Source organism: Haliotis asinina, chromosome 8, assembly GCF_037392515.1.
Source record: "Haliotis asinina isolate JCU_RB_2024 chromosome 8, JCU_Hal_asi_v2, whole genome shotgun sequence".
Classification (NCBI taxonomy): Eukaryota; Metazoa; Mollusca; class Gastropoda; order Lepetellida; family Haliotidae; genus Haliotis; species Haliotis asinina.
In genome coordinates, this window is record NC_090287.1 from 6099698 (window position 1) to 6117142 (window position 17445).

The 17445-nt window shown below is 38.6% G+C and overlaps 1 protein-coding gene across 1 annotated transcript in view; it reads left to right on the top strand.

The window, feature by feature from the left end:
- Positions 1–16426, top strand: part of LOC137295451 (fermitin family homolog 2-like) — an 81693-nt gene extending 65267 nt beyond the window's left edge. Inside the window, exons 4-12 of the mRNA XM_067826830.1 lie at positions 627–838; positions 2859–2961; positions 8844–8951; positions 9157–9335; positions 9787–9911; positions 11284–11390; positions 11765–11980; positions 12567–12713; positions 13041–16426. Of these exons, the coding sequence (XP_067682931.1) occupies positions 627–838; positions 2859–2961; positions 8844–8951; positions 9157–9335; positions 9787–9911; positions 11284–11390; positions 11765–11980; positions 12567–12713; positions 13041–13331 (1488 nt within the window). The 3' untranslated portion in view covers positions 13332–16426. The remainder of the gene's footprint in view (positions 1–626; positions 839–2858; positions 2962–8843; positions 8952–9156; positions 9336–9786; positions 9912–11283; positions 11391–11764; positions 11981–12566; positions 12714–13040) is intronic.
- The last annotated feature ends 1019 nt before the right edge of the window (positions 16427–17445 follow it).

The window sequence follows — 17445 nt, forward strand, 5'->3', positions numbered from 1 at the left end:
AAAATAGTCAGGGATATTTGTAAATTCTGAAATTATAAATAATGATGTATTTATTCATTGACACACTGATGAAATATCAGTCATAAAAATACCAATATCCCTAACTTATTTTGTCCAGTGTATATTGCGATATACTATCAGTGTTGGACACTGTCTAGTGGCTAGATCTAACTACCCTTACCCCAGGAAGTGATATTATATGTTATTGCATTTGATGTCGCTCACAATATTTGATCTATATGATTATGGCCTGTAAATACCGGACAATCCAGTGACTGATATTGTTTACAAGTGTCTGCACCATGTAGGTATGGCACATATGGTGACGTAATCACTAACCTGGTTCATCTGTGCCAATGAGGAAGGATTGCTGAAGACCTGTAGTAATGTGGATCCACTAGTTGTTGATATGATACGAGTTAGTGTAAGAACGCTGTAAGATTTGGGGTCTATACTTTTTGTCAGTACTATGATTACTTTGAAAGGCAGTTCTTAGTCTAAAATGTGGACTTGCAGATGATGTTGATGATGGTGGTGCTAAGTTGATGATGGTGATTGTGGGGAGCATCCCAGTGATGATTATGACTCTTTTGTCGATGATGATGATGATGATGTTGATGTTGCAGAATACCCTGATCCGCAGCCCCCACAGTATGTCGTCAGTGTCCCCATACAGCACATTTAACGGCACCATGTCCCCGGGGTCCATGTACAGTCTCTCCTTCGAGGGTATGATGGAGTCGTCACTGGCCAACAGTCCACCAGTCGCGGCTAAGGAGGCCTTCCAGTACTTGTACAGACCAAAGAACTTCACAGAAAAAGCGAGGATTAACTGCGCGTAAGATTCCCTCATTTCTGAAAACTCACCAGTAATGTCAAAAAATAAGAATGTGGCAAAATGGTTTCACTAAATGGTATAACACGTTCTGGTAATATACATTCTGTTTATCAAACCTGAAATATTAAGATTCCTTCCTGATATGGAAAGTAAGCTGTTTGTTATGACCACATGTATTATGAACTGACAGATTAAACAAATTGTATTTTTTCTTGTCATGGTTACATGCCGTATGTTTTAGCTGAAATGGTAGAACAAACTATAGTTAAAACAATATCTTTGACTTCATTAGAGACATAATTTCAATTTAACTCTGACAAACTCATTGATATGAAATAGATTTAAAGAGGAGGTAAATTTTTGAAGAGGAAATTCAAGAAAAGACGATTGCCAACGGCTGATACAAATACACAATCCATGAGGAGGGTGCTTAACATATTCCCAATCATTGTTTAATCTACAGTGAAACGCCTGAACACAGATACTCTTGAGGTTATTACTACTGGTTGAATTGTTTGTGTGCATATTTCACAAACAATCCCTGTTCAATTGTTCTCAATTACTGGAATAATGGTTCCACCTCCCATGCAGAGAATTATCAGTAACTGCCCATCTGGAAGTTGTTCCGTCATTAGACACACAAGCATGTGTGTAAAATGAGCAGGTACCTCGCATGGGTGCACTGGGGCATCCACTCAAACATACGGAATAATGTACTGAGGCTTACAGCCCTGGAACTAACTGAGTCAAGTCAGGTGTTTAATGCCAAATCTGAATGAAGTCATTGTTATTGATATGCATAAGTTTACACATTTTTGGAAAATTGAAATCTTAATAATTGAGAATAAACATGTTCCTCCAGACAAAACACAGAAATGAAATGAAAATGCCATGACATGCAGTAGAAGTTGATTAATCATGTTCGTTTCAAATAGAAATCTGTTAATTGCATTCCATTCCTTGAGAGTGCAGGACAACTGTCTGAAATCCAAATTTCCCTGGTCATTCTATGGAAATACCTGAGACAATGCTGGACAGTATAGATAGTATAGCCCTTGTTTTTCATGAGTAGCAGGGGTTCTCATTATTAGGGTCACATTACACTGTGGCTGAAGTTTGGAAAATCTGTCAAACTGATAAGGCTGTTATCTGTAATTTGAATGCAAATATTGTTGAAAGAATGAAATAAACACTGTTTGAGGAGCTGGCTGACTTGGAATTTAAATCTGTGATAACCAGAACCATGAGGCTGATAACTGATAAGCTTGTTTACAGGAATCAAGGGAGGTAAAAGTCATTAAAACTCATTCAAATATACTCCTGCTTTAGACTAACAACTAGTCTCTGAAGTGAACATATTTTACTTAAAAAGTTCATAGTTAAAAAATAATAATATAATGAAATGGAACCCTGAGACTTTCTTCATTTTCAGAAGCTAAGGGAATCTAGACTTGCCACATTTTCTAGACTTGCATGGGCTTTCTTGGATATGTACGACAGACTACTCCTGATTAGCCCTGTAATAATGCCTTAACCAAGTTTACCGTTTCTTATTGTTGTGTGTTACTATTCTTGATGTTCTGGTTACTCGGTCTGTTTCATTTATTTCAGTGTTCATGGTTAATTTCAGGATGTCATTTAGTAACAGAAAAACATTGAACATATTGGGGTTTGTTTGATTGTTGTTTAGTCGGTGCACTCAGCAGTGGTGCACCTGTTTTCATAGACATGAAAATGATTGAATGTGGACTGTAGAAACCAGTGGATGAATGTTGTGAGCAATGACCGATGATGTGAGGCATGATGAAGTACAACCAAGCATCTCCGATCTCGGCAGCTTGATATTTTAGGTCACTTCCTACAAGTAGGGTGACCTCCTAAGAGAAGGTTGATTGTTTAGGACCTGTTGTCATAGCAATGCAACAAAGGTTCCTTGTTTTGATTGGTTTTTAGCATTCATTGTTTGTTTCTGAATTGTCCAAGTTTTTGAATGCTAGTCATGTTGTTTGTGGCCTTGCAGATGGTTAGACTCTTCCCGGTCACTGATGGAGCAGGGTGTGAGGGAGAACGACTACATCCTGTTGAAGTTCAAGTACTACTCATTCTACGACCTCAGTCCTAAGGTAAGAATATCTCTGAGACCTGTCAGCAGCAGACTCCAGAAAGATACTCTAGGCTCCAGACACACTCCCAGTATACATCACAGACACATATGACAGGCACCAGACCTATGTCAGTCATCAGTCAAAGACTTCAAACTCATATGACAGTCACAGGCACCAGAAATATGTCAGTCATAGACTCCAGAGAGAGATGAAAGTCACAGATTCTCGATACAGACACACTCATGTATAAGCTAAAGTCAGCCTGTAGAAAAAAACTCCAGACACAGATAAAGTTTCCAAAAGACACAGACTCTGGTTACATGCTCCAAACATCACTTGCAGAAATTAAACCAGACGTAAACTTCAGACATGGTGAAACAAAAGCAGGTATTTGAGTCTTGCATAAACATACACAGATCAACGAGACATACTGGCTGCAAGTTTCATTGTGTACATTCATCCTTCGAACATGCGACTTCGTACGCTGATGGCAGACATTGTAGCCTACTAGTTATATGACCCCCTAGATGATAATTTAAGTGCATGGTGTTACATTTAGGATCCAGACCTTTCTAAACTATACCTTGCCCAAAGGTGTGTAAGCTGATGTGTCTGGCAACAATAGGAGGCCCATGAAGAAGACTGTAGGTAGTGTCCTCTGTGTGAAGCTAATGGTGTATGTACACTGCCAGCATTACACCTTGTCACAGTGGCGGTGGCCTTAATGGACCGTAGTGTAGGTGTAATGGGCCATAATACTTACCTGAAACTCATAATACTTTCGTTAAGTAAGGTATGGGGATTTCCAAATTGCATAGAAGGAAATCCATGTGTTCAAAAAACATTTTCTGTGAAACCTGACCTGCACACATGAATACAGGAGTGTAATCTTTGTGATGGTAAACAAGGGTGGGAGGTTATAGCTCAGTTACTTGCTACCTGTGCGGGAGAGCTGTAGGGCTATCTGATACAAAGGGTGCCTTCACTAGAAAATGTTACGTCTACTGTATTATGTAGGTATCGCAGAGGAACATAGCATCTGATCAGTGCAGTATGAGAACAGGAAACTACACATAAAAACTTCCAGTCTGCTCTGATAATGATTCAAGGTTCCAGTTGTTACCCCCTGACATGTAATGCGGGGGGATATAGTCATCAAAAGTGAGGGGTGTGTTTCGTTTCCGGAGCAGAACTCAAAAACCGTTCTATATTTGCTGCAAAACTTGGTAGATATATCTGTCAGAACCTGAAGTGGTGCCTTTTGCTATTTACAGGTTTTTGTGATTTATTATTTTCATGATTTTCATGGAAACATTTCGGACTTAGTCTTAAATGGAGGGATGGGCTGTGTTTCCGGAGCACAACTCAAAAACTTCTAAATATCTTTCTGCAAAACTTGGCAAAAGTGGTGCCTTTTGCTATTTACAGATTTTTGTGATTTATCATTTTTCCCAGTTTCAGTGGAAACGATTCTGACTTAGTCTCAAAATGGAGGGATAGGCTTCGTTTCTGGAGCACAACTGGAAAACCATTTGATATCTTTCATATTCTTGGCAGATATTTGAGACAAATCTTGAAGTGGTGCCTTTCACTGTTTACAGATATGTGGCATTCATATTTTTCATGACTTCCATGGAAATGATTTAAAGTTAATCTAAGAAAACATCAAGTAACTGTCAGATGATTTGTCCTTTCAGTAGGAGGAGTGGGGGAGGGGGATATGTCATCTTCAGATGACTCTTTTTCCATATTATCCATTATCCAAGGTTCCAGTTCTGTATTATCAAAGGATCTAGTTCAGGATTATCCATTATCCAAGGTTCCAGTTCTGTATTATCAAAGGATCAAGTTCAGGATTATCCATTATCCAAGGTTCCAGTTCTGTATTATCAAAGGATCTAGTTCAGGATTATCCATTATCCAAGGTTCCAGTTCTGTATTATCAAAGGATCAAGTTCAGGATTATCCATTATCCAAGGTTCCAGTTCTGTATTATCAAAGGATCAAGTTCAGGATTATCCATTATCCAAGGTTCCAGTTCTGTATTATCAAAGGATCTAGTTCAGGATTATCCATTATCCAAGGTTCCAGTTCTGTATTATCAAAGGATCTAGTTCAGGATTATCCATTATCCAAGGTTCCAGTTCTGTATTATCAAAGGATCAAGTTCAGGATTATCCATTATCCAAGGTTCCAGTTCTGTATTATCAAAGGATCTAGTTCAGGATTATCCATTATCCAAGGTTCCAGTTCTGTATTATCAAAGGATCTAGTTCAGGATTATCCATTATCCAAGGTTCCAGTTCTGTATTATTCAGAGGTCTAGTTCAGCATTATCCATTATCCAAGCATTCAGGCTGTGAGTGTTACCTGATCCCTGACTGCCTGTAGCTTGGATACTTGGGCAGTAGTTTGTTGGCTGATTTTGTTTAAACACTCTCACATTCATCTAGCTAGATTTAGTGTACATGAAATGCAAACTTGTTAAACGCTGAATCTGTTTATAAGCACATCACATTCTTTCCATGACACCTCTAAGGATATTGGATCAGGAAAAACATTAAAAAGTTTCCGTAACATTGAGATAAACTGTATCATCCTGAGTAAGGAATATTGACATTTTTTTTAGACTACCAGATAAGATATACCTAGATTTGAAAGGATGAATCACTTACTTTGCAATCTTGAGGAATCTGAAGTAAGGGACAGAGTCAGAAGTAAGAGTATGGGAAGTCAGGAGTGGATACGAGGGCAGTCAGGAGGGGGGTCCAGGGAGAGTCAGTAGCAGAGTGCTGGGGAAGAAGTCAGAAGTAGCAACCTAAGAGAATCAGAAGTGGGGAACTGGTGGCACCAGAAGTAGTGGACTGGGAAAGTGAGTCAGAAGTGGGATCTTGCATGGGGAAGCAGAAGTTGGGATCCGGGGAGGCAAAAGTGGGATCCCAGAATAGTCACAAGTTTTTTAGGGGTAGGGTTGGGATTTAGAAACAAGGAATTTGGGATGGGGGTTGGCAAGAGTCAAATGGGAAGGTGGGGAGACAAGAGTCAGAAGACCTTCTTTATATGCCAGGGGAAGTCACAACTGGATCACCACTGATTTTTAAGATACAGCAGAAAGGAAGCACTTAAAGAAACATGTATCTCAGAATTTTGAGATAGGCGGTTCACAGCAGTGACAAGAAATGTGTTTATGTGTGTTTTGACATGCTTACCCTGCAGATAGCCTATGAAAGATAGCCAAATGTGATTGTAATCCAACCCTCCTGATGCAGCCAGCAGAGAAACAAGCTGGCGACTAGGTAGGGTCTTGTTTCAGGAGGGAGGGGGGTAGGGGAGGTGGAGATATGAAGAATGTTAGTGGGATAGGGAGGAGGAGGATTGGGGGGGGAGGGGGGGGAAGAAGAAAGAGAGAGGTTGGAAAGGGTTTTTGCATGATTAGCTGGTTTGTTAATGTTACTCCAGGTTTGCACGACAAGATTGAAATTTGAAAATGTGCTGTAGCTTTTTACTGTCTTCGCATCAGTTTTAGTTATCAGCTAATCATCTGAATACTTTATGTAAAAAGGTTTTGTTGGATTATGGAATGTAGACTATAAACATTACTTTGAACAGTATATATGTTGTTTTACTTTTGCCTCAGTCTCCATCTCTTACATGTAAGGCTTGATTGTACATGTTTTGAAGATCAATCAAAGTCTTCAATACAATCACAAAGAAACCTACAAAACAAATTCGGAGGTGTTGTTGATTTTGTGAAAATAAAGTGTTGGTCCATGGGGAGGGGTATAACCTCTGATCTCCTTTCCAGTTTGGTCTTTGGTCAAATTGCCAAACTGAGATGGCTGTCGGTGGCAAGTAGTGAGGGTTGTAATGGTAATTTGGGATCCTTTCTGTCATCTGCTGTTGAAGATGCAGCAATGAAAGAGCCAGATGGAATGGAGATGTTCTTCACCATTATAACAGGAATCTGGGACCATGCATAGCGAAAAAAAGAAAGAAATGAGAATTTTTTTTCCTTCTCATGGCCTCTATATGTTTTTCAAATCTATCATATCTGGCAAACACTCAATTTTCTGATCGTCAACGTGGATGCACCGGATGCTGGAATATTGATAAAAGCAGTGTAAAACTATTCTCACTCACCCTCAGCTATTTTAGTCTTAGAGTGACTGTTTCTTTTCTAAGTTACTCACATGATCGAATTTATGTGGTGCTTTTTAAACGTAAGTAGCAATTTTAACATTAAACGTAAGTAGCAATTTTAACATTAAGTTAGAATTCAGAGAACGAAAATGGTTAAATATATGCATGACTGAAAGTATGAAATGAACTGCTGTAACTCCTCAAAAGGGACGAGGGCTGTTCTATTGGAATAAGAATTTTTTATGGTTAATTGAAGTTGGATGTTGTATCGAGTATTTATAACCCACAGATTTTAACTGTTTGTCTTCATTTTATGATAGACACTGTCTTTTTTCTAAAAGAAACCTTTTACTGTAACCATTTAAGGAAATACTAAATATCAAGCGTGTATAATGGGCCATCTGTATGCTTCATTTGTGTAGTGTTGTTTGAACATAATCCGCTTCCCCTACACTCCCACACCATAGTGTCAAGAGCCTCAGCAATGAGAAACACATAGTTGATGAAGTGCACTTAGTGGGAGGTCATTTCCTAGACCTGTGAAAGCTTGATCCGCACTTGGTATCTTTCTTAGCCAGCTCATTAAAATCTGATTAGGCCATGAATACAATTTATCCTGATTGGAAAGACAGTGAAGCCAGCTTTAATGAGTCAGTGGCCACAAGTTTCAGATAAAACTGCGCATGTAGAGTGGACACACATCTCTTATAGACATTGTACAGTTATACTGGACGCAGGTCTGTGAGAAAACGGCTTCATTGAAATGTATTAGTCCAGGACAAATGTGACTTAGGTGTTAATCGATGATATACAGAGAAACTTCTCAATTATTTGTGTAGAATGGATTCAACAGCTCCCTCTCTCCATCCCTCCCTCCCCTTCTCCCTTCCTCACTCACTCACTCGCTGCAGTGACATTTGCCAGCAGTTCAGAGGTCACCTTTCATACACAGCCTGTTTAGTGTGACATTGATCTCTCTGAAATAGGACCCATTTGTGTTGACATTTCAAATTACTGTCATCATAAATGCTGGCCAATCTGTCATATTTAGTATATAACACGCACATATTAAGTGTACCGTTTGCTGCATGGAGGAGGCCATTAGAAGTTGAGTATGGTACTTAAACACTGAGGTAATATGAGAGAACTAGCTGGAAACAACAATGAGTTATAAGAGTGGAATATTGGTATGATGAACTCTGGATATACTTTGTTGTCTTGGTGTCAGTTGGACACACTCAATACTTGTAAAGGTGATAAAGACTGCAATACTTTGACAGGAACTAATGTATGCTTGCCTCACTACACTTTGTCAGGATTTAATATGCTAGTCATTAAGGTAAAGATATGAAACCTGATACTGGATACAACCACACTCCTGCTCTACAACATCCCTAGAAAGGGTCCAGACATGCACTTTGATGTGTTCTTTAATAGATAAGGTCTAAAAAGTTTATGTAAAAACATCACTTTTGCCACATTTTATTGTCTTTGTCGAAAACAGTCTTCGATATTTAATGTCACTGTTGCTAAGGGCATGTATTCTCCACTTGCTAAGTAAATATTAACCTGATCACGCTTTATAGGTATAAAGCGTATGTTATTAGACCTGTTTTGGTAGGTTCACATAGAAGTGTAGTTAATACTGTTTGTGAGTGAGTTAGGAACCACTCTCTCTATTTTTGGTACCTGCTGTTGTCTGGTTCTTCATAATAATGTTATCTGTGTCACCCTGTCAAACAGTTGTGCTTTTGTTTCAGTACGATGCAATCCGTATCAACCAAGTGTATGAGCAGGCCAAATGGGCACTGATGGCCGAGGAGATTGAGTGTACAGAGGAAGAAATGATGATGTTTGCTGCTTTACAGGTAATCCATCTGATTTCTTCATCAACATCCTTCTGTCATGCTTGAAGCGAGGGCATGAGTACAGATAATGCTTGACATGTTTGCGAAATATGAAAGGTAAGACTAAAGCAACACTGAGCCTATGTGTTTGAAATTGTAGAGAACAGATACAATCAAGTGAAAAATTAAAGACAAAGATGTTACCTGTGCTCTCCTGTGTCCATAGTTTCAGATTCAGCGACAGTCAGGTCTGCCTCAGCCGGACATCGAGACGATGAACAATGAGGAGGATGACATTGATGCTGCTCTCAAAGATCTCCAGGAATCTCTGGAGGGGACTTCCGTTTCCAACGCCGGTGATATCACACATATACCAGAACTTGGAGACTATGTCAAGTTCCTAAAGTGAGTACAAACTATGAAGTAATAGCACAGTGAGGAATATTTTTATTTGTCCATTGACAACTCACCTTTTATCACCAAAAACATCACAAAGAGGGGTGCTCAATATACAAGCAATAATTTATTCATATGTTTTCCCCAGTGCATAGTATAGTGACACTGAGCATACCATGCACAATCTGAATTTTAACACAAAAGTAAAGAACATATTTATACTGTCTTAATTCAGCATTTTTTGATGTATAACATTGTCAGCGATAATTATTAGAGTTTTACATTACTTTCTGGTGCATCTACTGCAGGAACAAAGAGAAATATTTTTTCAGATCAGTGCAAATATACATAATATTTCAATGTCAGAAAATTATTTCAGTGAAGCCACTGATCACTGGAATTCAACCAGTGCTGTCCAAGACCATTGAAAATGTTAACTCACTAATTATTTTGCTTCCAGGCCGAAGAGAATAACACTAAAAAGTTACAAGCGATACTGGGCGACATTCAAAGACACACATGTTGTGTTCTACCGTAGCCGAGAAGAAAGCAACGGCCCTCCAGTCATGAGGATAAATGTCAGAGGTGAGCAGTGTCTGCAAACATTCAATGTGCGTTACCTGCGGCAGCCATGTTATGTCAGGATGTGATGTTTATGGAACAAAATGACCACGCCTACTTCATCGACACATTTTTTACGTCAGATCAAGCTGGATAATATTAGCCTGAAGATGTGGGTTAAATGATTACTTACATCAAAGAGCCCACAATTCTGTCTTTGGACTGGCCCATCTGTGTGGTAGGCGTGAGAGACTGTTTATCTGGAGGAACTCGGTAGGGAAATAGTGTTAGTAATATGTTGTCTCCTGAGGCAGAGAGATATGTAAATGTCAGCCATGGAGGAGGAAAGTGGTGGTTGGATAAAGAGAAACAGCTGGAGATGGTGTCATGGAAACATGTATGGAAGCAGATGGATATTGTATGTGGAGACTGTAAAAGCATGAAGTGGGGACTTTTACTGGATAGCTGAAAACAAGTGCACAAGTGATACATGCTTTTGATTCAGTCATAGATTCAACTTGAAACTAACAAGAAAGAGTTGAACCATATTAGACAGACGAAAATAGGAAATGCTTTGTGGAATGACTGGTAAAGGAAATGTTTAAGAGCACTTTTGAAAATATGATCCTATAAACAGATGTTGTCATAGAAAAGGACTTATATGTCCTTTAAGTATGTGATTCATTAAGTATAGAATAAGATTGCTTGGATGAAGTATCAGTCTGGTTTAGAATATATGTTTGCAAATTTTCCTATACTTTTCTTATGCTAATACCAGTAATTGCATATTGAGTCATTGTCAAGTCATGACATGAACTTCCAGTTTCTTTAAAACAGCTCCCTGAAAGTATTCATTGATTTACAACCATAAGGGTAAAGCATCAGGAAGCATGTGGCAGACACATGTATGCCGTCATTGCCACACACCCAGGCAGACTGGCACTGAACACACAAACATACTTGAACAGCTGATACAGACACATCGCTACACTGTGGGATTAACACTACATCATGGACAAGGGGAGGTAACTCTGATTTCATTGTGTTTGATTTGTGGCAGATTTAGCTGCTATAGACAGTTTGGCTCAAAAGCGGACTGATGAATTGCAGTCTAGCTTGAAAACTAATACACATAACATACTCAATGAAACGGTGATCATAGTCAGAACATCATACCAACTCTGTGAGGTTTTTGCAGAATATTTTTCCTCAAAATAAAAAAGTTGTTTAACAATCTATCATTAAAATATTGACATTAGGACGAAAATTCTGCAAAAACGTCATAGTTATGTTATGCTTAATAGTGTTTGAGTGACACTGCAATTCATTGGTTCGCTTTTGAGCCAAACAGATTATAGGTGTTGGTTCAAATTGACATTGATTTGAATTGTTTCAGGGTGTGAATGTAACCCTGATGTCAACCTTACCTCGAAGAAATATGGCATCAAGTTGTTTGTGCCAGAACATGATGGAATGCAGGAAGTATGCCTCAGGTTTGAGTTGGTGAGTTGAATCTGCAGTTATCATTGTTTTTGGTTCTCATGAAAACTTACTGGGAGTCTCTTACAGGAAAATTTATAATCACTGCAAACCATCACTGTATGAAAATATGCAAAGTTGGTTTTGTTTAACAGATTATGAATTGATTTGTGAAACATGTTTAATTGTGATCTTTGCAAAAATGATGAAAGAGGATAGCTACTACAAGAGTATGGATGGATAGTGATGAATTTAAGAAAAGTACCTTTTACTCTGTGCAGTCAGAAAATTCCTCTTCATATGTATATTATGCATGTCATGTGAACAATGATGGCCTTTGGAAAGCTGTGAGCCATACTGGAGGGGAATTCATCATTTGGTCATGTGACTGTCCACAGGAGGAGCAGTACTGTCGGTGGATGGCGGCCTGCAAGTTGGCATCGAAGGGCAAGACGATGATGGACAGCTCATACGAGAGTGAGGTCCAGGCCCTGCAGACCTTTCTCAGCATGCAGCATCCTGCCACGGTCCCCACCATCTCCGCCAATGAGATCAACATCCAGGCGGAAGACTTTGTAGCACCACGATTCTACAAGAAAATCAAATCAAAATCGGTGGGTGTCTGATAGCATTCTTCATTGTTTCTTGGAGGCATGGTGTTTTCAGAGAGTTTGAATGTTGAGTATCCCTTTTGCCCTTTGGTAGACAGGTTTTGATTGCTTTGGGTGCTCTGTCATTGTGAGTATTTCCATGAAGATCACTTTCTGATTAGAACAATTTTAGAAGATTTTAGGTATTGATGCTGCTGTAGGAGATGCTTTAGTTGAAGATGGTGATGATGTAGATAGTGATGTTGATGCTTGCAAGGGAGATGTTGATGAAACATAAGGATATGTGTAGTTGGAGATATTATGAGGATATCTTTACATTGCTATGGTAGATGTTGATCCTCTTTGTCTGGATGTAGATGTGGATTCTGTAGTAGATGTTGATCCTGTAGTAGAAGTTGATGCTATGGTAGATGATGATCCTCTTTGTCTGGATGTAGATGTGGACTCTGTAGTAGATGTTGATGTTGTAGTGGATGTCGATGCTCTTTGTCTGGATGTAGTTGTTGATTCTCTAGTAGATGTTGATGCTTTAGTGGATGTTGGATGCTGTAGCAGATGTTACTAGTACAGTGTATTCCATGTTTTGCAGCTGGTACAGAGGATTATGGAGGCACACACCAATGTCCAAGGCATGACTCTGATCGAGGCCAAGCTGGCGTACATCCGCGCATGGCAGGCACTGCCAGAGTATGGTATCACCTACTTCCTTATCAAGATGTCAAGCAGCAAGAAGGAGGTCAGTATCCCTCCATAAAAAGGACACTTTGTCTCAAACTTCAGAATGGTTCAAAATGTCTTGCAATTTAAATAAACTGGTTTTAAAAACCTATTAGACCAGAAGACCTGACACATTGAATTATTAGATGTATTTTGTACTCGTTAAAAGGGTAATATTTTTAGTTGGATTAAGTCACCAGAACCAACATTTTCTGTTTCTTTTTTAAGTGAGTGAGTATGGTTTTATTGAAATTGGCAAAAAAACCAAATTATTGTTCCTGATACAAGAAACACATTTGAGAAGTGATTTCATGAAACCTTGATCTCAGGATCTGCTTTGTTTCAGGAGTTGATTGGAGTTGCTTCCAACAGGATAATCCGGATGGATCCCAACACAGGGGACTCCATTAAGACATGGCGCTACAACACTCTCCAGTCATGGCACGTCAACTGGGAAAATGAAAACGTCATTCTCAACTTTGAAGAAGAGCGAGTAACATTCTCGTCAATAGGAACTCCATGCAAAGTTATCCACGAGTTCATTGGAGGCTACATATTCCTGTCTATGAGATCGCAGGACAAGAACCAAACATTGAATCAGGAACTATTCCACAAGTTGACAGGTGGCTGGTCTTGAGGCCGTCACAGCCAGTCAGAACTATCCATTCAATAACAGTGCCTCTTTATGGAAGTGGTTGCCATGACAACAGAAATCTGCCTGTTGCCATAGCAACAAGTCCATGTCGGCATGGCAACCGCTCCAGGTTCACTGCTGTCAGTCATAGTTGTTTTGTTTGTTGCTAGGCTGGTCCCAAGCAAGCTTTGGGCCGTGTCTTAGATTATAAGATTATTATCTGTTAAGTGTATCATAGCTAAATAATATGACTCTGTCCTGTGCCACATTTAAACTTGAATTGTTAATAGCGACAGCCATAATGCTTCATGCCATAGTGGTGGTATGATGATGACTTTTATCAATAAAACTGTTTTCCACATTGTGACCTTTCTCCACAAGTAGAAAGGGAATCTGGATTTATTTGACTGAGGTGGAATGGCCCCAGGTTTTGAACACTTAGTAGGACGTGGACAGCTTTTCAACATAGTGCTTGATGATGATGGAACCTAGTTCTGCTGAAGACACACTGTAGTGCTCGTTCTGTAGAACACATCGGACTGAGAACTTGTGACATTCGATGGAATTACCATTTCTAATATGCATAGGTAGTTTTGAGAAGCTGAGGAATGACTTGAAGTGTGTGTTGAGGGCATCTCACTGCCTGGCATGGACATCTATGATGGTCTGGGTCTTGAGGAATCGTCAGAGGTTCATGGGGACTCTTAGGAACTCGCTGTGTGACCAGGATGAAATTGATGAACAAAGGCCTAATTTAGCCCATGTTTAGGCACACTGTATTTTTCAGTTTCCAGATTTTAATAACTGGAACACACACAATAAAACCCAGACACAAAGGGGTAATATGAAAATACTTGAAATACAACAAATCATTGGTGGCTTAAAATAAAAATTGAAATATTTTGTTTTTTACCAACCCAACCTTGGGCTCTTTTGGCCTTCAGATTGTTATGGCATCTTGTTAGGGACGTGATACAGTGTTCTGTTTCATGTGGTTATACAGTCACAGATGCAGGGGAGAGCATCCAGGGAATAAAGACAGCCTCTTGAAGACACAGCCTTTATCTATCACATTACAAAGGGTGATTGTTGGATATATATGTAGGCCAGTGACTCATATGTAACAGGAAACCAGTATCATCTAAAATACCGCTTCCCAATAACCATCTATCACAATTCTCTCTTTTGGCTGTTGTTTTATTTCAGTGTTTGTCAGAGTAATTGTTAATGACATATACTACCAGCATATTCCTGTGATGGAAACTATTGATATGGCATGTTCTATAATAAACTGACACTATTCGACGTATATACTTCCTCAATATTAAGACTGGAACAGTATGTAAAAGCGTTATGTACATAAAGTGCTTAAAAATATATTTTATTGTGGAAATCGGACGTTGAAGTACATCGCAAAATATACTTGGTTTGAAGATGCCAAGATGTTGTTAATGATAAATATTGATAATTGATATGTCTATCAAGGTATTTATTAGTGGTTTGATTTATTAACCAATATGTATTAGTTGTCATGACAACCCCATGTGTTGAGGAATTCATCAGTCACTATGAGGGGTGCAATTACATTGGTGCTGAGTGATGATGTTGATGATGATGATTATGTCGCTGGTAATGTGATTATTATACATGCTGTCATAACCGGTTTGTACAGTCAGTTGAAAGAAATATTTGTAGTAAATATTCATTTGTTGGTTATCCAAATTCTAAGAGTAATTAAATTTCATCTAATGTATTCTTAATTGTGTGAGAAATACTGTAATTTTCAATTATTGAAAGATAGTAATGGGATGGCGCCATCATTAAGTGTGGATTACACCACTGTGTTGAAGTTGATAAATACTCAAATGATGAAATAAAAATAGAATAAGTCTCATTTTCGCATAATAATGGGCTGAACATCTTTTTATCGTCCAATCAGGTTAACAAACTCACAGCATGACTGCTTGTATTGTATAAAACCAAATCATCTGACATTTGCTGTATTTCCTTCGATCTCTTAACGAAGTTCCAATGAAACATACCTCATGATATTAGCTATGGGCTATTCTAGACAAATTACAATAATGTGGATGGTAGCGATCACTAGGGCTGTACTTTAGCCTGTACCTACCTATATCATACACCACCTTTATACTATAATAAATATATCAACGCAATAAACATTGATCATTGTATATGATTCATTATCACGTGGTTATGCCAATGTTTTCCTGCAGTGTTACAGCCTAAAATATGCTGATTCGGCAATCTGTCACTGTCACAACACCATATGGCTTCTGTTTCTATAACAGGACCTTTTGTAAATATTTATTAATATTTGCAACATAATATGAATTGCCTGTGACAATTATGCAGATTACTACCCTACACCGACGTTAACAGACCTATAACCCGTGCCATTTCTTTTTGCTTTCGTCATCTATGAGGATTGCAGTTTTTAGCCTATGTTTTATTCATCATACCTATCTGCATTTAAGTGCCTTTTGTCTTTGTTGGGATATGCATACTTCTGTTATAATTTCAAACTTTATTCCATCTACCTGTGTTCTGGAGAAAGTGGTGAAATGTTATCCCTAGGTCATGCTGACCTATTAAGATCACAATGACAACAAAAATGTAGAGGTCATGTAAGAAATAGGTGAAACATAAGTTATTCTACTCCTCTTTGTTCTTAGTCAACTTGCAATGGGACATTTTCTAGAATTTGCAATAAATATCAAATGATCAATTTTTGGACAAATATTTATAGAACAGACATTCATGTATTGATAATAAACAATGGGAAATAGCCTGAAGCAAGTTATTGAACTGAAAGAGTTACTGAAAACTCTCACAAATCACCTTTCTAGTTGGTCCTCTGATATGTCAGTAACAGATTACCACACAGACAAATGTTTGCCATGACCTTTGTGTTATTTATTTGCACCCTCCCTGTCTGTGTCCATGTTGCATTTGAAGTGCTGATGGAGATGACCCTGTCATTGTCTCTACCTTGATCTGTCTGCCCATCTGTCTGCAGGGGAACATCTACAGAGGATCATGTATATTGTCTTCCTATTAAACAAAAGTCAAAAGCTGCCTTGGCTTCATGTTGTGTTTGCCTGCCTGTTCTGTTATGAAATACCCTAGATGACTTAATTCCCATTTCTTGCACTAGAAAAATGATGGCATGTAATTTGTGGCACCATTTGACTATGGTTGTGCCAGATACAAAATGCAATATAGAAAGATGAAGACAAGTGAACTTTTAACTTTGTAATGTTCCTAAACTGTTGATCAAAGATAACACCTTTTTTCTTAATGATGGTCTGTTCTATCAATTGGATAGAAGCATGCACATTTACATCCTTTCCTCAGTTACCAAAGTGTGCGACATTCCACTGATGGGAAACCATGTTATGTCATAAAACAAGGTTACAATGAAGCCATGTTATAGTTCGAGGAACACTGTCTTGTAAAATTGCATAATAGTGCATAATAGATTGTGTACACGTGATTCAAAGTGTCACAAATATTGGCTGAATCACATGTGACGGCATACACACAGACCTGAAGTATGTGAAACAAAGGTAAAGACACAGCACCTTATCCTTTCTCAAGGAAACTCCAGATACTTTAAGATACATTGTTATTGCTTTTCGTTTTGAAGACTTCACTGCTAGTTGCTGATGTCATCTCTAGTGATCATGACCTCTTTACCATCACATACTTGATCGATATCGGGATGATGTCATGACACTGGGGACTCATGAATACCACTGTGTGTGTAGCCAACTTAATCTGTTGTGACAAGATTTATCCACGACACATTCAGCAGTGTCATCCTCAGCAACACTTGCTTTAAGTCTGTAATGCTCCACATAAGTGACAAGCTTTCATCTAGTTACTATAGCGATACCTGATTACATTAATTTGTGCATTTTGGTTGGAGACAGAGATGGCTCATTTTACAACTACCCCAGCATGCAAGAGGGTGTTTGTTAAAGATGTGTGGATTTTCTGTATGATGTATCCAACATATGTAGAAGATGTAGTAGTTCCCCAAATCTTTCAAGTACACACATGTCTAGTTTACTAAATAATGCCTTGAATTTGA